The 22,609-nt window shown below is 42.2% G+C and overlaps 1 protein-coding gene across 1 annotated transcript in view; it reads left to right on the top strand.

Annotated features, from left to right (window-relative positions):
* Positions 1–387: 387 nt before the first annotated feature.
* The window catches only part of TADA1 (transcriptional adaptor 1), a 28,020-nt gene continuing 5,798 nt past the window's right edge, over positions 388–22,609 (top strand). The window contains exons 1-6 of the mRNA XM_039484931.1: positions 388–605; positions 7,453–7,544; positions 7,987–8,052; positions 17,644–17,741; positions 19,852–20,061; positions 21,620–21,771. Coding sequence (XP_039340865.1) covers positions 532–605; positions 7,453–7,544; positions 7,987–8,052; positions 17,644–17,741; positions 19,852–20,061; positions 21,620–21,771 — 692 coding nt within the window. The 5' untranslated portion in view covers positions 388–531. The remainder of the gene's footprint in view (positions 606–7,452; positions 7,545–7,986; positions 8,053–17,643; positions 17,742–19,851; positions 20,062–21,619; positions 21,772–22,609) is intronic.

Consider the following 22,609-nt stretch of genomic DNA (forward strand, 5'->3'; position numbering starts at 1 on the left):
TTTCACACGTGATTTTATAAGGACAGTCCCGATATTTGGGGCTTTTTCTTATATAGGCACCCATTATCCCCCACCCCCATCCCAATTTTTCACACTTGCTATCTGGTCACCCTACCCATCACCTGGTTGCTGCTTCTTGACTCATACAAAGCTGATCCCATGTGACTACCTCTATCTTGCCCTGCCAGGATCCCACAAGCCCTGCATGATACTGATCCCCCCTGGCCCACCCCGCAGCGCTGACTGCTGGCGCGCGCCGACCTCTCCCTCTTGGCGCCCGGGGAACTGAAGCACCTGACAGTGACACACTACTCCTCCCACTCGACCGCCACAGGAGAGTGACGTCATGGGACCGGCGCCGGGCTCCTCTAGAAGAAGCGGCGCGGCCGGGAATTGTGAAACAAACAAGCAGCGGAGGTGGGCGGGGGGAGAAGAGACACGCGCTAGTGCACGTCAGTTGATGCTGTGGTTGCCGCGTACGGCTGGGCGCGCAAACGGCGCGGGAGGGCGGCAAGGCCCCGGGAGGGAGCTATGGCGACGTACGTGAGCGAGCTGGAGGTGGCCAAGAAGAACCTGAGCGAGGCGCTGGGCGAGAACGTGAAGCAGTGAGTGCGCCCCGCCCGGCTAGTCCCGCCGAGCCCCGGCCTCGATTTCTGCCCGGTCCCGGGGGAGCGGGGCCTGCCGGCTGGTGGAGGCCGCTCCTGGGCCGCGGGGCTCAGCCTGGAGCGTGTCCCGGTCGCTGGGCGCCCCGTGGCCTCGCCTTTCCCTAGCGCACCAGGCAGCGCCCGGCCCCCAGGGGCTGAGTTCCCGGCCTGGTGGGGACCCCTGGGGCTCGGCCTCAGCCGCGGGGCAGGGCGGGGGGCACCGGTTCAGGCCGCGCGGGGCGGGGCGGGGAGCCCGCTCAGGTAATGCGGGCCGGAGTCCGCAGGGGAGCGGTGCCTGAGCGGGGAACTACTCGCGGGCCGTTCGGTCTGTCCGAGCTGCCTGGGCGCTGGCGCGGGGCCTGCGCTAGGCGGGGGCTAAGCAGCATGTTGTCATTCGTTGACAGGAAGCTTGAGCTTTGCAGGCCCAACTTAATGACCGTTCGGGTCCGTTTCACCCCGTGCTCGGGCCATGGGGGCAGTAAGAGATCAGGGGAAGTGATGAAGTAGCAGCCTCTGTCTCTTTTCCCACAGCCTATCCAGTTAAAACCCCGGATTTAGCAAAAAGCTGGCAAATGTAGCCGGAAGGGACCTGCTGACTCCTGCTGCACTCTTGTTTACTTTATATGAGCTGGTCTTCATGCTGAGAGGCAAGCTTTTTTCACCCTCTGGGTTTGCACTAAAACATCCTGTTCCACCATGAGAAATTGTAGGCCCGCATTTTTAACACACATGGCGCTTAACGAGGTCATTTAAAGTCTGACCGTTTAATTAACGATGCTCCCTTTCCCCTCTGCTTAAACTAAACAGCTAGTAAGCAAAATGAGAACTGGTTGTTCTCTCTTGGTGTTTTACTTGCAGTAAACTTAGAAATCTGCAAGAATTCTGTCTGAGTACAATGGACCAGATAGTTCATGTGCCTTTGCCTATGCTAAACTTAGTTTTATATAATTGTTTTCCCATTTCTCCTGTAATAAACTTAAATAACAAATTACATGCATCCGACGAAGTGGGTATTCACCCACGAAAGCTCATGCTCCAATACGTCTGTTAGTCTGGATCTGTAAAAGCAGCAGAGTGCTGTGGCACCTTATAGACTGACACGGCTACCCCTCTGATAGGTGTACCTGTATGATCTAGAGAGCACAGAAACACAGTTCTCACCCTCCATCTGCAGATGCTCCATCTTCTGTGCTTCTTGGCATGTTATAAACCCTAATGCCATACCTTCTGCCTTCTCTAGATGCTAGAAGGGGGAAGGCAGCTTTCTCCTCTACCTTTCATCCCATGTCACAGGCACCTGCCTTTGAAGGCAGCTGTCTGCTACTCTGAATCTTAGTTTTTGGGGGATCTTGCCTTATGGATCTATGCCTCTGCTGTGAGTCAAACTAACCCAAGTCTTGTCAATTTCATTCTATTGCTGTTTTAGGATGCTATGAGCAGCATCACAGGTTGTAGACTGTCTGCAGACTCAGTGTGACAGCTCTTTCTATTATATCTGTATGTTTATCTTCATAACCTCCACTTATAAGAAGTGGGTTTCAGCCATTATGGTTCTATTTTTAAGCATTTTATAACAGAGATCTGTATCATTAGCTCCATTTTACAGAGTGGGGGGAAACTGGCCTCAGACATGTGAAGTGACTTGCTCATTCACCCAGCTGACCATTGGGAGAGCTGGGAATAGAACTAGGTCTCCTGGGTCCCAGTCCAATGCATTGTGCCAATAAGCCACATTGTATTCCTTAGTTAGTGGAGCACAGCTGTTTCTCATCCCTCTTGTCAGGGAAAGTTTCCTATTCACCAGGGTTTTTCGGACCCTGTTGGTCTAACACTGGCCAATTCTATTATATTCATTTGATGAGTCGATTGTTTACCTAATTGGGAGCACTTTCCCTTTTCCCTCAAACGTGCTTTTAAAGTTTACATCGGGCTCGGCAACTTTTCTGAAGTGCTGTGCCGAGTCTTCATTTATTCACTCTAATTTAAGGTTTCGCGTGCCGTGCCAGTAATACATTAACATTTTTAGAAGGTCTCTTTCTATAAGTCTATAATGTTGTATGTAAAGTAAATAAGGTTTTTAAAGTATTTAAGAAGCATCATTTAAAATTAAATTAAAATGCAGAGCCCCCTGGACCTAGTGGCCAGGACCCAGGCAGTGTGAGTGCCATTGAAAATCAGCCTTTGGCACACGTGCCATAGGATGCCTACCCCTGGTTTACATCATTCACCACAGTGTTTTAGTTTGAATTGAGTATGGGAAGAAGGAGAAATATTTAAAAAATTATTTGTGATCATAACTATGACTGGGCACTATCATTACCTTAAGGACTCTATGCTTTTCGGCCCACCTCTCTGCCCATTTCCTGTCCACCCCATTTCATGTGTTTCATCCCAGGCAGTGTGATGTACACTGCTCTGCAGTGTTTGCGCTGCCAAAAATCTATCAATTTAACAGAAGGATATAGGCAGAGAATTGGGGGGGGAAGGATCTGGAAACAGTCATAGGCCGTGTTATGTCTCCCCTCTCCTATGTGGATTAAAAAACAATACGTTTGATTCAACAATATTTGAAAACACAAACATTTAATTCCCCTCTCTCCCCTCCCAACTTATGGTTGCTGAAACAGCAGTAATTATCCCAGTGTTCTCTGTGCTCATCAGCAGAGTCACAAAGTATAATTGGTGTCATGGTGACTGGTGGCAGGGTGGCATATCTGCTGAATCATTTAGGAACAAGGGTAGGGATGCATGGGGGTGTGGGAGGGTAAGTAAGGTGCTACAGATGCATGTTGTAATCTTTGGTGGGGGGTTTGGAGACCTACTCTGCTTCCCTCTGCATCTTTATCTGAGAGGGAAACAGAGGTTTGAAGCACTACTAAGACTCTAAAAAGTAAGTAAATGCCTATATTCCTCTGCTTTACATTTGGATAGAGCCAGCTGGCTTCCTCAGATGCTATATTCCGCTCTTCCACCAATGAAATGTTTTGGCTCTCTCTTGGAATGTCTGAGCAGCCCTTAAGAATAAGTTGATGTGACAGCAAGGTAGAAACCTTTCCTGACCTTCAAAAACCATGCATTCATTGGCACAATGAATGTGACCTACATGCTCTTCTTAATGGAATGTTTTATTATCCTGAACAAATGTACTGTCTGCTATTAAATTCATTTGTTGTCCCTACTGGAGTAAAATCTGGCTGTGGTCCAGATTTATTACTAAGTTTCTGGCACCCAGCCACATTTACAAACAGCGGGGCTCATGATCTGTAGATTTCTAAATTGCCTGAGTGTTTTCAACTAGTTTCAGCATTGAAGGTTAAAACCTGTATGTTGGGTAAAGTCTTCTGAATTTTAAATGCCTTCTCTTTTTAAGAGAACCACCATTCCAGTGAATGAGAAACTTTTAAAGAAATATAGAAACTAGTGGAGGTATCTGTCAAGGAATGTGTATTAAGAATGCCCACAGATGTTAAGAGCTCTTGGTGCTATAGCTAAGTATTATTGAGATTCTAAGTCAAAATATAAACTCTGATCCCAAATATGGGACAAATTACCTTCCTAATGGGATGTGATACTCTCACCACCTAGTATTCTTGGACTACATTTGTATGACAGTTATATTCAGCAGTAGCATGTTAATATAGGAGTCTTTGTATTAATGTAGTAGTTTCCAAACTGGGGTTTGTGAAATGTTACAGGGGGTTCTCGTGGGGGGGGGAAGAAATTCCCTAGTGGCAGACAGAGCTGTCCCTAGGGACCTGGGCAGCATGGGGCCAGCAGCCTGGAGCCCCTGTACTTCCAAGAGCTAAGCAGATCAAAGCAAGCCTATCTATCAGACTGAAGAGATTTAAAGTTCAAGACTCCTTATAAGTAATGGAAAGGGGGTGGATTTTTTTTCTTCTGGTTTTTTAAATTAAATAGGCAGCTAGTATTTTAAAATTATTATGAAGAACAAGTTTAAGATTTGTTGTAACGTGTGTTTGCCTGGACTGCTCAAGACCAGAATGTTTGTGTAGGAGGAACTCTTCGGGTTGGCTTTTTTAAATACCTTCATGCTGTTTCATATCTGATACTCCTTGATGAAACATGGGAGCTTTGTCTTATAACAGGCTTATTCAAAGTGATACAAGCTACGAAAGTGAGATCTTGGAAGCGTGTTGCCATTTTCATAATGTAATAAATACTGTAATGATAAATAATTGTGTGTAATCATGTCATAAAAACAAATTTTATATTTCCAAATCACTGCTTTTATAATTTATACTCAGGTAAAAGAGAAAATCCCTGGAAATATTCATTTTTAGGAGGGGGTTCATGAGACTTGACATTTTAGTGAAAGGGGTTCACATTTTAGTGAAAGGGGTTCACAGGTTGTGGAAGTTTGGGAACCACTGTATTAATGTGTTTGTGCTCCCTCTGCTGGCTTTGCTGCTGCATAACTACATCTAAAATCCTGTTAAATCATTGTGCTAATGAGTGATTAGCATTACTACAAGTGTTTGGTGGCATGTATAAATGTTTGCAAAGGGGAAAATGGATAATTCTGAGGGAAAACTGGTTTTCCTCCCTGCTTCTAAAAGTCTCGACCCCATTTTCCAGTCAGTACAAACTGGCCCTTAAATGGATTCAAATAACATAATCTTGAAACAACTTGACATTATTTCTTAATGACAAAACAAAGGAAAACCTGTAGTGTGGATAGCCTTATGGGTATTTGGAAGCCAATCTCCTTCTAAAAAAAGTGTGTGTGGTTTGGGGGAGTTAAAGTTTTTTCTTTTCTTTTTTTGTTTTTTGTATATATGCTAAATAACTTTTTTTTACTGATTTTTTAATTTCCTTTGCAAGGTCTAACTCTGCTTGGCTTTTGTCAGGTCTCACTTTTCCCCTACATTTGCTGACCTCCAAGAGGTAGCTTTCCTTGCTGATCCATTCCTTGTAGGCTTTCTGCTATCTCTTAATAACATGTTTGAGATGCTTCTTCATCTAGTTTGGTCTGCAATCCTTCCCTAGGAATTTTTTCCCATTGCTTGGGACACAGACTTCAGATCGTTTCTGCAACTTTGATTTAACATAACTGCTAACGACCTGCACGTTCAGATCCTGGAGTTCTTCAGTCCAATTCCCTAACTAATTCCTTTTAAGTTTGCCCTTTTTGAAATCAAGGACCCTAGTTGCTGATCTATTTTTGATAATTCCATTTTAACTAAATGGCAGGATAAACTCGCATTCACTCAAACAAAGGTTGTCTCTACTACCAATTTTTTTGAGGTCCTTGCTACTTACCAATACCAAATCTAAAATGGCATCATGTCTTGTAGGTTCAGTAACTATATGGTGAATAAATCTGTCAGCTATCACATCCAGGAATAGCTGGGACCTACCATTATAAGTAGCACTTGGACCCCCCCCCCCCCCCCCGTCTATATCTGGGCAATTAGTCTCCCATAATCACACAATTCCCAGTAATATTTATTTAATTAAAAATATTAGGTCTCTATCCAAATCCGGCCCTGGGTGTCTGTAGCAGACCAAGTCTAAATACAGTTGGAATATGCAAGGGTGTAACCAGCTGATGCTGTGCAATTTAGAAGACAGACTACTTCAAAAACAACCTGCCTAACCTTTAATAATCTAAGGTTGTGACAATAAAACTAAAAATTAATTTTAATTATGATGTATTTCACTGAAATTATTAAAACGAGTGAAACCAATGGGTCTAGTTTTGTTGTCCCCACTTTCTGATTATCAGTCAGTAGCACAGTGCTCTCTGGCTTACCAACACTGCTGGGAAATATTTTAATCTTCCTTCTTCACCCTGAAAGAGATCTTGGAGTCATTGTGGTTAGTTCTCTGAAAACATCCACTCAATGTGCAGTGGCAGTCAAAAACATTAATAGAATGTTGGGAATCATTAAGAAAGGGATAGCTAATAAGACAGAAAATATCACACTGCCTCTATAGAAGTCCATGGTAGGCCCACATCTTGAATACTGCGTGCAGATGTGGTTGCCCCATCTCAAAAAGGATATACTGGAATTGGAAAAGGTTCAGAAAAGGGCAACAAAAATGATTAGGGGTATGGAACGGTTGCCATATAAAGAGAGATTAATAATACTGGGACTTTTCACCTTGGAAAAGAGACAACTAAGGGGGAATATGATACAGGTCTATAAAATCATGACTGGTGTGGAGAAAGTAAATAAGGAAGTGTTATTTACTCCTTCTCATAATACAAGAACTAGGGGTCACCAAATGAAATTAATAGGCAGCAGGTTTAAAACAAATAAAAGGAAGGATTTGTTTCACACAACTCGCAGTCAACCTGTGGAACTCCTTGCCAGAGGATGCTGTGAAGGCCAAGTCTATAACAGGGTTAAAAAAAGAACTAGATAAATTCATGGAGGATATGTCCATCAAGAGTATTAGCTAAGATGGTCAGGGATGGTGTCCCTAGCCTCTGTTTGCCAGAAGCTGGGAATGGGTGACGGGGGATGGATCACTTGATGATTATCTGTTCTGTTCATTCCCTCTGGGGCACCTAGCACTAGCCACTGTCAGAAGACCGGCTACTGGGATAGATGGACCTTTGGTCTGACCCAGTATGGCTGTTCTTATGCAACCCTCTCTGTTTTCACTGATGTTATATTAAAACATTGCTTTTTTTATTAGATTTTTCTAAAACGTACACAAAAAGTTAAATGCTGGACCTGAACTAAATGACTGTCCATTTAAGAAATGGGAGAAAAGGAATAGACTTAGTAGGCAAAGCAATGTTGTTTACAGTACTTAATGTTTTCTCTCCCATGCACAGATACTGGGCGAACTTGAAACTTTGGTTCAAGCAAAAGATCAGTAAAGAAGAGTTTGATCTGGAAGCTCGCAGACTCCTCACCCAAGATAACGGTAAGAGACAGTCCCTAGGAGTGTCCCTTTTTCTGTTTTCCCCCATTTCTCAAAATACCACATTCTGGGTTAGTTGCTGCTTGCTACACACCAATGCAACCACATGAAGTGTGACTACATAACTTCCACTGCTCCACTAGAACTTGCCTCTTCTCTTGGGCCACATGATCTTACCACTGATGAGATGATAACCTTCTCTTTTGCAGCTCCTAATTTCATAGAGAGACTAAAAACCAATGTAAAGGATATCAATTGGAAGGTGTATGCAGCCAGTGGAATGCATGGGAAAACATGGCTTTGGAAGGTGTAAACAAAATCACTTTATAAGGTAGCTTCCAGTGGCTGCCTTTGGACTTTGCCTGCCATGTTGCTAATGTGAATCTGTCTTCAGGTAAAACTTTCTTCCCTGGTGTCAGTCTGAATGAACTCTTTCTTTTCACAGTCCATTCTCACAATGATTTCCTCCTGGCTATTCTCACTCGATGCCAAATCCTGGTTTCTGCACCAGGTAAGAGAACAAAACTATTGTGTGGGTTTTTTTTTTTTTTAAACTATACAGCACAACCCTGGGAAGTGTTTGTGGTGGGCTTTGTTTTTAAGCTATGTGCTTGACTTATTTAGTCTTAAATTTGTATGTTGTCTCTTATATGAGATAGATGCCGCATGACACAGTGGGAATGCTGACTGGGGCCTTTAGTTACTATTGCAATATAAATATAATCATCTATATTATAAAATAAGGATTTCACACACTTGGCTAAAGACTAGTGCTCTGCATTGCCATGCAGGAGACCCAGGTTTGATTTCTAGTCTCATGCTTCTTTGGCTGTTAGTTCTGTATGGTGGTGTGCTCTGTGCCCCACCAACCTGCAGGGCTGAGTGAAGGGAGGATTTGCTCCATGTTCTCCAGCGATCTGCTTGGCATGATGTGAGAATGGTGTTGACAGCCTTGTGTCAGAAAGATGGAAACTCTGAGTCATGGAGGGAGGCAGCACTAGGGAAGAGAGAGGGGTTTTTTGGGTTGGTTTTTGTTTTTTTGCCCTGTCCTGTCTCCAGAGTAGAGGGGAGGATGGGAAGCTTCTAGTTGTAAAGTTTTTTTTTAATTAAAATGTTGCCAATAAATTTAATATCCTTCTGTTAAGCCCCTGCAGCTATCACATTATGTCTGGTGTTACGCTGGTCTGCGATGTCTCATGAGTTTCAGTATTCCTGACACCAGAATGGATTTTGAAAGGATGGACCAAAAACTTAGCCACGAGACCCTTTGAGTGAAAGATATTCAAACTGCAAATTAGAATGAGTTTGAGATGGCTAGAAAGTTCAGGGACCAGCATTTTAGGGTCTTGTGCTGAGCCTGCTGTATTGTTTATGCTGACTGCATAATATAATTGAACCTGGCTAACTGAACGCCATAAGTTCTCCATGTAACTTCTGCTGCTTCTCGTTGATTATAATCAATCAATTTTTTTTCCATTGGGGTGGCTGCAGCAAATACGTTGCACTTGGTTTGTTTTATAATCTAAACCTTCTGAATAAAACCAGACAGACTTAACCACAGCCCGATTAACCTTTCAAAAAGGACAAGGCAGTGAACTGGGACTCCGCAGGTCTGGGTTCCATTTCCTAGGAGTGACACAGATGTTGTCATGTGTAACATTGGGCATGTAGGGCTCAGGGGTCTGGTCAGGAAGGGATCTCCGCTCCTGTTTAGGCACCTAAATGAGTGGCCAGATTTTTGCACAGCACTCGACAGCTCCATCTGAGAACAATAGGAGCTGCTTCGTGCTGAGCAAGTACACTTAGAAAATCTGGTCCTTCATTTCTCAGTACCCCTTATCCCCATTTTTACAGCTGGGGAAAATACTTCTCCACCTCATAGGAGTGATGTGAGGATAAATCCATAAAAAGTTGGGAGGCACTTAGATACTACAGCGACAGGCGCTGTGTAAGTACCTAGACAGACAAAGCATCACATGAGTACTCTGTAGTAATAATAAGAATCATGGTAGAGCTGCTAACATTCTGTTCCAGATTGCTGATTTCAGGGAAGATTCTTGTTAGACACCTGAGACTACTTAGCTTGTGGAAATTGCCTCCTTCAAAGTCTACCTAGGAACAAAAACACTGAAGAACTACTTGTGTTTTTTGCTTTCACATGCTTGTGTTTTCTCCCCCCCACCCCCCCCCCAGGAAATCCTACTGAAATGTACATTCAGTTTATAGGGTCTCTGATCCGTCTTGATGAGCAAAGCAATTAGTTGGTTTTTTAATCCTGGCTTGTGTAGGGCCCCAATTTCTTTTTCAGTAATCTTGGGCTGACAAAGACTTGGAGCTATATTCATCTACACCTGAGACTGGATAACAACATTTATTTTTTTTTAATTAATTATTCAGGGTTGGCAACGCGTTTTGATTTAAGGGCTTCCAAGTCTGACACACAGGGATGGGTTGACCACATCCCATTTGCCTCCAAAGAGAGAAGAAGTGAAAAGAAGTGTGTGAGAGAGAAAGAAAGGGGACTAAAGCGACAAATGAAAACAGAAGAGAGTGAACAGAGAGATTCTCCTAACCATTTGTCCTTCTCTCTTCTGGCCAAGAAAATAAAATACTGAAAAACAAATAAACAAACAGCATGGGCGGGTTCTTTTCTATAACCTATATCCTTGTGGCTTCATCTCTGTTTAGTACATTCTTTTTCTCTCTCTGCTCTTGCTGCTGTATGTGTGTTGGGAAAAGTCTCAAATGCCACCGCCTTCCTTTTGCTGGGGTTTGACTGTACTCTGCTGCCCCTATGGCAAATCAGTGCAAGTCTGGAGCGAAGCAGCTCTGTCCTCCTTTCTCAGCTTGTTGCCTTTGTTAAGAAGACTAGAAGCTGGCTAGGTCTGCCGTGGATCGGTTGTCAAAACCCTGCTAATGTGAAGTTGGCAAATCTTGAACTGAACAAGAGTAGCCAGTAAAGCACCTCACGTGCTACTACTGCACCCTTCAATGTGTGCAATAAGTACAAGCTGTGCTCTAGAAATTAGTAAAATGAACACATGCTGTCACTTATAATGCTACTTCTAAGCACCTCTAGTTATGGAAAGAGATGCAGTTCCTTAATATTACACTAGATGACAGCTACAACATATGGCCTGGCTGTGTGGATTTGTATGTGGTAACACATGCTCAAAGGAGCAGTTAATGTTGCTAGAGCCTCCTTGGCTCTGAATCTGCTGATATTGTTGCAACTTTAATATAACGTTAAGCCTGGATATTTTAATCTGTTTGCATAAAACCTGATGAGGGAATGGTAGCAGAAGGGCTTAGTAGCAACACATGGAATCATATGGTCTGTCTATGAAGGCAGTACAACTGCACTTGTCATCTCTTAAGCGCTTTGCGAATTCTAATGAATTTACTTCTAGAGAATTTCTGGCTTTCTCTAACCTGCCTTTTCCAACAACTTAAAAAAATGATTAGTGACTAGGGAGGGAGATATTTTTATGCTTCAGTCTGACAGGGAGGTCTGGTATTGTCGCATCCAGGCATGTGTTCCACACTTGAAATCAACCTGCTAAGCAAACTGTCTCTTTTGAGGTTCCCAGTTGTAGTGGAATTCAGCTGTCATGACTGAAAAGAGTGAGAGCAGTCCTTCAGCATAGCTGGGGTTACTTATATAAAGGCTTTTTTGAGGATAAGAACTGAAATCTTGACCTTGCTGCTGTCTTCAAGTCTGAGCTAATGCAAAGAATTATGGCTCTGTATGATGTGCTCTTGGTAACCTATCTTGCGTGGTAAGAAGACGGCTGTGTTTTTGAACAGCTGTGGCTCTTTTCTTTTTCTTCACTACTGTTTTTCCTCATGGTATCCCATGCTCACTGTTTCTACCCACTCTCAATTTCTGACCTTCCCAAAACTTCCTTACTTTGTGCTTCTAAAGATTCTCAATGCTTACAGTTCAGTCTTACACCTTCTACAAAAGAACGTGTTACCTTCTACACCTACTAGAATACAAGTGAAGAGTACTTGCATGTTCTGTCTCCCATCCAAATGCTGACTGGCTTGTGACCGGTCATCCGAGGCTATAGATCAGAAGAATGCAAGCGAAGTGTATAGGTATAATAACAGACTCATGGAAAGAATAAAGAAAAATGGCAAAGCCTGATGTGGTCTGTGCAGCACAAAGCAAGAGAATGCAAGAGGAAGTAGCTGTCAAATGAGTGGGTGAACAACAGAGTCCATCACACAGATGGAGTTAATTACTTCAGTGCCCTAATACTTGAAGCCTTTAATATGGACCTGATGATTAAGTGCTAGAATACTGTGTGTTAAAAGGTATTTTAAGGGTATGAGGCTCAAGAAAATTAAGAGGCAAGATTAAAACTGGAAACAAAATATTAGGTTGTAGAGACTCACCCTCATAGTAGCAAAACGATGTGCTTAAATAATAGACTTTACGGCCCATCAGCTTCAACAGACTTAAGCATGTACTTAAAGTTAAATAAGTGCTCGACTGAATAGGGTTGGATTACTTGCCTACTTTTGTTGAAGGGAACCTGTATGGTCAAGAACACTGGCCCAAGGAACACTTTAACCCAGAGATCTGCTTGGGGATTTTACACGATCAGAAGGTGACCTATAGTTCTCTGTAACTGCAAGGGAAAATAATCTTGGCAGTGTGAAGCCCCAAGTTCCATAACTAAACATCCAAACGACAATGGAGAAAACAGGATTGATGTGTTGAAAGGATGGGCCTTTAGCTGACGTTGCTGTAATTGTCTGGAAGCATTAGGAAATCAGATAGCATAACCAGTTGGATATCACTACTGCCACATAGATTCAGCCCTCCTGGAAAATACTATGGAGGTTCTTCAGGATCTCGATTTAGAGTTCGGTCAGTAAATATGATCATCAGTTATTTGGATATCTGTGATAATTAATTCTTGTTTTTTCATATCAGCTTCTCTTCCCAGGGCTTGTGGGAATAAAACAGGTTCTCTGCTAAGGGTGAGAGAAGTAAAGAAAATGTCCTAGGAATACTATAGAAGCCAAACTATGACTAGCCTACATGCTAAGTAGGTAAAGAGTAATTGCTGAGATCCTTGATAAACTAGAAAATCTTAGAGAAATGAGCACATCCTGAATTAAACAGCAGCACCTAACAAACTCAGATTTAGCAATTATCCATGATGCTCAATGAAACCAATATAAATTTTAAAATTATCAAAATACAAAAAAAATTCAACCGTTTTAAATTCAACTGACATTTTCAAAACAGCTCATAAAACAACATGCAGAAACAAAATTAGAGGTGTTGGAAGCAAATTGATCTGTTTACATCATAAAGAGCATTAATTTCAGTCTATTTTTTACTGAGTGGGCAGATACGACAACTGGCTGTATAACTGAAACAATCCTGCTCTATAACAACCATACTAATTCTTGAGTTAATGTTGTGAAAGGCTTCAGGGCCAAGATTGGAGATAGACTCTTCCCCCCCCCCCCCCCCCCGCCTCAAAAGTTACGTAACAGTACTGTGCATAATGTGGCAAATCTTCAACCTGGCCAGGCCCTCCTGGGCAAAAGTGATTGTGCCTCTCAGTGCTCTCCTACTTCCTCTCATGATGTGCCTCTCATACTTCCCAAATAAACCAACTGCATAAAGGCCCTCTTTAGCTGTTCAAAATTTCCAAATATTTTTGACTCTATGGATGGCCTTTAGATAAGGGAGCCAAGGAACCATTTGTTACATTAGCATCTGCCTTATCTGGTAGTTTGCAAATATCTTCTTCTCTAAGCTTAATCAAAATTTTCATACATGTAACCCCCACCCCCAAATTATTCCACACCACTCTCTCCTGTCATCCTACAGTAGAAAGCCTTGGCATTTTTTGGAGTTTGATTTCTGAGCGGAAATTGGAGTGAGTAGCGTATTAATCATGCATATATGGTGCTGCAGTCAGGCTGTGACTTTCCCTTGTCCATAGAACCATTATTAAAAACTAGGGCCAGAGCCCAGTTAAGGTTAGGATTTCTTAATTTTAAATCTGGAATACTTCCTCTTAACCCAGGTTGAGAGGTTGGGATATCTCACAAGAGGCTTCTCTCTAACCTTCTAAGGTGTGGGAAGGAATAGCAGGAGTGGATTGAGTATTGGCATTACCCTTCTCGTACATTCATGCTCTATATTCTGTTTGGGCTAGGAGCTACAAATGGGGGGACTTCAGAGGTAAAACCTTTCAAAGATTTTTTCCAGAGCTGCCAAATTCCCCCTAACATAACTTTGAAATTCAAAAAGCTTTCCTTGGTTTCTGACACATCTTTAAACACCATTTCCAATAACTTCCCTGTAGTCAAATAACGATCACCGTATTGTTAACCCCACTGTAGCGTCTGTGTGATATTGTCCAATTTTATACTGTCTGCTCTTTGACAAGCTAATAGTTGCGTAACTGCAAAATTTTATTGGCTATCCTATAAATGTGTGGTAAATCTACCTTTCTGTATTTTTGTTTGTTTCTTTAATAAAGCATAATGATCACAGCAGGATACCAAAAGCCTGAAGGAAGGGCAATGTTATTGCCCTGAACAGCATTGGAGGTGCAGAGGAAACATAAAGGAGAGGTTTGGTTGCGTATTAGACATATTATCATGAGAGAGCTGGGCAGCCCTTACCTCCCAGGAAGCAATCCCAATCTTTGTTCCTTAGTGGGAGCTGCACACTCAGCCAGAGAGCTCAAACTGGGGGCAGGGCAGGTGCCTGATAGTACTACGAGTGAATGAAAAAATCCATCAGATCAAACCTTCTCCATAGCCCCTCCCCCCAAAATAATGGTGTGGGAGCTGGTGTACAAGATTCTGTGATCATTTCAATAGGAGATACTGACTGTACTCTGCAGGACTCCCATTGCCAAGGGTATGTGGAATTATAAAGTCTATAATATTGGTCTGGCCAGCAGTGGCAATGGAAGTACAAGTAGCTAACTCCTGAGCAGTATTCAATTGGGCTGCTTGGCCAGACCTTCTGGTGTGATATCGCATAACAACCATCCTTGCTGCAGTTGGTTTCACTCGTCCTTCCTGGTCCTTCCTTCAGTTCCACATGGTTGCTAGCTCTCTGTCTGCTTCCTGGGTCTCTATTTCTTCTGCAACTTTTCATACCCCCTCTGTGCTTTAAGGAATATGACCTTTGTTTATGAAGGGCCTGATCTAGTGCGTATTAAAGTCAATAGAAGGACCCAATGAGCCAGACTTTGATACCCTCACTCATCCTGGGTAGAACTTTACTTCACAAAGTTGTCCACCACTTGTGGCATCAGATACTGTTCAGTTGTGAGTAAAATTAGACGAAGGTTTCTAACCATTAGAGGAGTGAAGTTCTAACCATTAGAGGAGTGAAGTTCTGGGACAGCCTTCCAAGAGGAGTAGTGGGGGCAAAAGACATATCTGACTTTAAGACTAAGCTTGATTAAGTTTATGGAGGGGATGGTATGATGGGATAGCCTAATTTTGGCAATTGATCTTTGATTATCAGCAGGTAAATATGCCCAGTGGTCTGTGATGGGATATTATATGGGATGGGATCTAAGTTACTACAGAGAATTCTTTCCTGGGTGCTGGCGGTGAGTCTTGCCCATATGCTCAGGGTTTAATTGATCGCCATCTTTGGGGTCAGGAAGGAATTTTCCTCCAGGGCAGATTGGCAGATGGAGGTTTTTCGCCTTCCTCTGCAGCATGGAGCACGGGTCACTTGCTGGAGGATTCTCTGCAGCTTGAGGTCTGTAAACCACGATTTGAGGACTTCAATAACTCAGACATAGGTTAAGGGTTTGTTATAGAAGTGGATGGGTGAGATTCTGTGGCCTGCATTGTGCAGGAGGTCAGACTAGATGATCATAATGGTCCCTTCTGACCTTAAAGTCTATGAGTAAGGGGATTGGGATCTGGCCCCAAGCATTGGACCAATATGTTGCTGCAAATTTACCTTTCAGCAAGTCTGCCCATAAACTTCAAATTGAACTTTGTTGTTGCCTTAATTGGAATTGAATACCTGCCAGGCACCGGATATTGAAAGGCTGATAGTACATGCTATGTTAGGACATGACAATTTTTCTTACAAAACTCCAGAATGTCAAACAATCTCTTCAATAAAAGATATATCTATATTATGCTTACACAATCCCTCTCATTTCAAAATGACTTGCAAACTATAGTCAAGGATGACTCTGCTAGTGAAATGTAGCCATTTCTGGGGCTGATGTATGGCAACTGTCAAGTAGAACACAACAGTGCTTACACAACTGAACATGAAAACTACCTTTTTAGAACTGAAAATGTAGAGGGAATTTATTTAGGCTGACCATAATTCCTAGAGTTAGAATAGGGCCAGAATGCTGACACCACGACCCCTACTTTTAAAAAGAATGTCATGGGATCTTTAAGGACTACATGTGACCAGAACCTTGTTTTAAGTCTCATCTGAAATATGCAAAGTACTTAAAGCACCTTAAAGAATCTATCTTTAAACACGAGATACAATGGGATTCTTCATGTGCTTAACTGCTTTGCTAGAGGAGGGCCTAGCAGCACAGTTCATCCCAGTGCTACTTTTACTGCTTAAACAATAACACATTTAAATACTTTAAGCATAGAGGGAGTGTCTGCTGAGCTGCATGTGTGTGGAGAAGTGGGACGGGGTGCTAGTGAGAGGGCCTGAATGATACGCATCATCCTGCCTCCAAAAACCTCTGCCTCCATGGCCCCGAGCAACTTTGTTCTATCTTCATAGCTTCCCTGCAATGCTCTACTCTTTCCCTCCCCTTCCACTAGAAGAGTTAAGGTTGCTCTGGCATAGAGAGAAACTTCTAGTCTGAGAGTGTGCAACCCCAGCTTGGTTTAAGAATTATATATTTAACTTTAGTTGGTGACTTCCTTTTATCTAAAAATTTTTTTTGGGGGTGAGGAAATATAAAATGATTTGGGTTTAGAAAATACATTTTATTCTCTTATTAGTAATTCTTCCAAGTCAATACCATTGTTATGAACTCCTTGGTGTCAGTGGTGTAGGGACTGCTGTGCCAAGAAATCCTTGTGTTTTTGAGGATATATATGTAGCTCTTACTCCTTGGGGCAGCTATTTCTCTGGGGAAGTAAGAAAATATGAAATTCTAGGTATATAAAGGATTAATTAACAAGCATTAACAGACAATCCAATATCTGGTATTTTTTTCCATTCCCAATATAATTTGAGTTCTGTAAGTTGTTTCCTCACATACTGTTTTCCTCAAAAGTTTAGATCATTGTTTTTAAACTGAAAAGGTCTTTCTGGGTGTAAACATTTGTATGCCGCTACGGGATTAGAAAGGGAAATTCCAAGCACTAATTCCTTGGTCAGACTCATGTCATGTGAGATAGCTCTGTGAAATATGTTGAACTGTCTGGAGACTCTAGAACTTTCAAGGTAATTATCATCACTAAAACCCAGTGAACACATATCTAGCTTTTTTCTTTATATGATTTTGTAATTTGAATAATAGCACATACAGGACATACCTGAACAATTAGGGCCCAATTCTGTGAGGTTCAGAGCAGTCTCAGCTCAGCTCTGATACAGGAGATGAGCATGCTCAACACCTCTCAGGAGTCATTTGGAACTCTGCAGGGTCTGACTTTAACTATGCTTCTCAAGTATCTTGACGTACTGCTTAATAACTATCTACAGAGGTCATCCGCCAATACAGTGCCTGCCATGTCCTTTTAGGTAGATGTAGTATGGTCTTAGCCTTATATACATGTGCCTTTGTGATAGCCTCATGCATTTATTGCAGTTTAAAAACACGTTGCAAGAAAGGCACAATATTGTTCAGTTAATTTCCCTCTGAAGTAATAGAATTATTGCTCAGATACATGGTTTTAGTAGTCGAGAATTGTAACAAGCCAAATAGTGTAAAATAGAAATGGCACATGCACTTAAATTGGAAAGGATGGAAGTGCTCTTCAGAGGTGTCAGAACCTTGTGGGTTTTGTCTTGTTTTTAACTGTATGAACTAAATTATGTTGGCTACAAATGGGAGTGACCTTCCCTTCCCCGCTTTTTTTCCTTCTCTCCTATTTTCAGAGGGTCCTGGGCCTCTGCCATGGACGGGTGGCTCTGCAACTAAACCTGGAAAACCCAAAGGAAAGAAAAAGTTTTCTTCGGTTCGGCAGAAGTTTGATGTAAGTTTATATTCTGCAAAGGGTCTCAGCTCTGCTAAACACTCTAGAAATGAAGAGCTGGCAACTTATGAGCAGTAAATGGTCCCTTTGTTAGCCTGGACGGCTAAAATGCTTTACTTCATTCCAGCAGAAGCGTTTGTATTAAAGCAATAAGTATTCAAGTGTAATTACCAGACAAGTCTCTTTCAGTCCAGATATTTATAATTTCATGCTGCCCTGATCTCTTGTTGACTTTAAAAAGCTAAGTGCTTCATGAAGCAAAAGGTCACTGTTCCATATATTATAGTTTACCATTGTGCTTACCCCTTCTTCTCAAATTGACTTGCTGCGTGAGCCTGGTTGGGCCACCAACTCCATATTGCTTTGGGCTGTCTGGATGGGTGCAACACTTTCTTTTAAACAGACCACTCTTAAAGGGCTCCAAGTTCTTAAGGGAAAATACTTCGGAGTGCCTCTTCTCTGCCTAGCCTTTTCCCTGTGGGGTGCGGGGAGAAACGCATAGGACCAGGTTCTCATTTACATTAATCCCCTTTTACATTACTCTGGCATTCTAAAGGGTCTGTAAAGTGGCCCACTTGGAGGCTGCTTTACACTGCCAGAGTGGTATAAAGGGCATTAGTGTGAATGAGAACTGGGCCCATAAACGCCAGAAACTAAATTTGACACTGGTGTAATCAGGCACTGTAATATTCTTTACAAACAGCGGTTTTAAAGAATTGTGAACCCAGTGGAAGCAGAATTGTATTTAGAAAGTGCCACAATGATTCAGACAATATTTCTTACTATTCATCCTGTTTTGGCCGAGACTGTAACAGCAATGCATACAAGCTGCTATTCGGATAATCTGTAGTATCTTCATTTATAAAAATTCTCAGTAATCTTTTCGAACTAAGCAATGATGAGAATCTGGTTAAACGAGTAATACGTATGTCTGGTGGTGGACTTAAAACTTGGTTTGTTTAAAAAATGTGAATGTGTGTGTGTGTATATACTGTAGATGTGCATTTTTTTTCAGGAATGTATGATAGTGTAGAACTGTGTGAAGGTTTTATCAGGATGAATTTTGGTAGTGAAGTTAATAATCCCATTAGAGTTCAAATGTTCAGCTGACACCAAAATATTGCTGAGAGAGATTTCTGTTAATGCTCCACTCGCTCTCTGCTGCAAGGAGGGCAGGGGAACAGAAGTCTCTTCTACTCTATCCCCTCTCCACCTTTCGCCCCCCCCCCCCCCCAATGCATAACTTCTGTGCCTGTCCCTGCTATTAGTATTTCTCAACAGCATGAAATTGACACAATTTCATTGCTACCCAGAAAGGTCCCAGTAACAGCTGTGAAATTACCAGATTTCATGTTAATTCCACTTTGCTTCTGCTTTCCAAAGGTACATGTTCTCTGTTTGCAGCATCAGTTACATTTTGAAGGTTATATCTTTGCAACCAAATGAAAGCTGAAGTCCTCAAAATTAACAGAACAACTTTCCACTCATTAGCGGTAATAATTTTTCCATCAGATTTAAATAAATGATGGTTAGATGTATGGTTATTCTTTGTAGTTCTGTATAAAGCTTTTATAACCCCCTCTATCCGAGGATGTCTTTACAAACATTAACTAATTAAGCATCTGATATTTTGGGATGACTGAAAAACAGCTACTTCTGAGGGGAACACCCAGCTGTTTAGCAGCACGCAGCAATGTTAAGTTGAAAAGGTAAGGTAAATTGAAGTATAGTTGTAGCCGTGTCGGTCCCACGATATTAGAGAGACAAGGTGGGTAAGGTCATATCTTTTATTGAACCAACTTCTGTTGATGAGAGAGACAAACTTCCGAGTTCTGTGTGGCTTGAAAGTTTCTCTCTCACCAACTGAAGTGGGTTCCATAAAAGAGATTCCCTCACTCACCTTGTTTCAGGTAAATTTAAGACAGGCAGAATATAATAACCGAAGCTGGAACTCAACTAGGCTGCTATGCTTAAAATCTCTATTCTCTTATGAAAAGTGCCGTGTTTAATGATCATCTAAATTCAGAACCTCAATTTCACATCTCCCCTGAAAGCTGTATTCAGTGCTGGAATTAGTAGTTTTTAAATGAAAAGTGTGTTTGTCTGACAGCACCGATTCCAGCCTCAGAATCCATTGTCTGGAGCCCAGCAGTTTGTGGCAAAGGATCCTCAAGAAGATGATGATTTGAAGCTGTGTTCCCATACAATGATGCTTCCCACACGGGGCCAGCTAGAAGGAAGGATGATAGTGACTGCATATGAGCACGGGCTGGACAATGTCACCGAAGAGGCAGTGACGGCTATTGTCTATGCTGTGCAGGTTAGAAAAGACAAATCAATGATGTAGTTTTGATTATGCTACTAACAAAAGGCTTTGTATATGGCGGGGCACTACAGTGTGTGAGAGGAAAATAGCTTCACTATATTTACAGGTGACTTATGAGAATCCATGCCATGTGTTTCAAAGGGGCCTCCCAAACTGGCCCTGAAAGTTATTCCTGCAGATCTTCAGATCAGAGTCTTGGCACACACAAAGGATCTTGGATTCGGGCATACAAAAATATAATTTGCAGAAGCTCAGAGTGAAAAATTGTAGGCACAATTTTAGAAACTGAGTTTGAAAAGTTGGACCTTCAGCTTTTAAACTAAAAGATTTCTTTAACTATGATGGATTTTTAAAATGTACATTCCATTGCTAGCAGCGGTTTATACTCCAGATTTATATCTAGAGGCCATAGGATTAGTTTTGAACAGTCCCTTTTTAGGTACATCAAGCTGTTGTAAAACTTGTCTGCTTGTTGAAGCTCAAGCAAAGTAGATAAATCATACAGTGCCAAAACCTGAAGTGCTGATTACATGCAATTCCGATTGTTTTCTATGGGAGTTATGGCGATTAGCATCACTCAAGATCAGGTCCAAGCACTGCAAGCAACTGCTTAGGACTTGTGCTTCTGGGGGCTTACACAGCAGACTCAGAGGCCAGTCTGATCTCCCGATCCGTCAGTATGACCAGATGTGAGAGCAACTTTCTGCTTGTTCTTTCCACCCCTTCACACCCTCTCCAGCAGTTTCACCTCAGAAGTAAGGCCAGCCCTTAATAAAAGCATAGTGTGGCTTTCAGAATAGCTTTAAGTGCAATATTCCCATGCACTGTCTGATGCTGATTATGAAACCCTTTCTTGTCCTCTAACACAGTGTGCTAGTTAATGGTGGGAATTTCCTGACATTTGAGACATTTTTAAGGTTGGTACCAGGAGAGCTCAAATGAGAGCTGTAAGTTTCAGTTCACAGACAAGTGCACACACTCTGTTTACTGTGCTTGTTCTGCTTTGTGTACAAATAGGGTAATGAAATTTACACCAATCCTGCTGTCTGAAGGCAGGCTCCCGTGAATTTTGGTACCCTACTGGTTTGCAGAAATAAATCAGGAAGAGAAACACACGAACATGTGATAACAAGTAAATCAGCACTCTGGCTTTGTTTTGATTGGGTTGCCCTCCGGAGGAACTAGGATTTTTATTTGAGTTGGAGATCTGTTTGATTTTTCAGATTCAGTACAAAACTATAAAATACATCCTTTTCCAGATATGTGATGCAGGGGGATGCTATTTGTATGATCCTCTACTGAATGCACTTCCTTTAAAATAACGTTGCCAGATTGTGCCTCTAATAATGAAAGCTATCCATATAACAGAATCCACCTGTTAATAGATTAAAATCAATAGTTATGAAACTGTCTCTATATATGACCAGTGGCATTTGCGATGTACTGATTGCAGCAGTATCTAGGTGGAAGGGATAAACAGGCCTATGTGACAATACTGTAAAATTTTGAGAGCACGCTGCACAAATGGTAAAGGTAAGGTTTGTCATTACAGAATCACCTTAAGGATATCCTGGCATCTGTAGTATCCAGGAGGAAAGCCTATCGCCTGAGAGATGGTCATTTCAAATACGCCTTCGGAAGCAATGTTAACCCACAACCTTACCTGAAGAACAGTGTTGTTGCCTATAATAATCTAATTGAATGGTAAGCGAGCTGTCATGGAACTACCTTGTTCTAAACATAGTCAGTGAGTAGTTGGTGTAGGAGATGGAGCATAATGATCCATTTTTTTTAAAACCCCTGGAGAAAACTTGGTGGTAATATTTAATATGGGGGGGGAGGGATAGCTCAGTGGTTTGAGCATTGGCCTGCTAAACCCAGGGTTGTGAGTTCAGTCCTTGAGGGGGCCATTTGGGGATTGGTCCTGCTTTGAGCAGGGGGTTGGACTAGATGATCTACTGAGGTCCCCTCCAACCCTAATAATAATCTATGAAAATATTCAGAAACTTCAGATGTGCCAGAGGACTATCCCTACTGGGCAGAGGGGAAGGACTTGGGGTATAGCATAAAGTGCCCTGGCAAGAAGTCTGTGCCCCTTACCACCATCCTCATCTGCTAGGAAGATCCTGGAATTCCTTCTTGGGTGTTCTCTCTAGATCCAGTCTGAGGACTCATTTTTTCTTATAAGCCTCTGGTTAGTAGGCGAGTGTTTGATTTGAAGCACACAGACTCTTACTCAGCATCTTCCAACTATTTCTGGCTGCTGGAAGGGAGAAACAGCTTTCACCTGGGCATCTGTATAAAACCTTAAGATGAGATGAGATGCCCCCAATGGTCTTCTGACTTGTGAAGAATAGCGAAGGGGTTGGGCCACTATTTCCCTTCCCTGCTCTCCTGGCTCTACCACTTCCCCAGCCTCTTTGGTTCCTACTCCCGTGTGGATAACTCCAGTGTCTACCTTTGTTGCTTTTCCCAGACAGCTACAGTGTGGAATTGACAAAGATGCTGGCTCGTGGCTACTGTGCAGAACTCTTTTGGTCAG

The sequence above is a fragment of the Mauremys reevesii genome, linkage group 8, assembly GCF_016161935.1.
Source record: "Mauremys reevesii isolate NIE-2019 linkage group 8, ASM1616193v1, whole genome shotgun sequence".
In the NCBI taxonomy this organism is placed as follows: domain Eukaryota; kingdom Metazoa; phylum Chordata; order Testudines; family Geoemydidae; genus Mauremys; species Mauremys reevesii.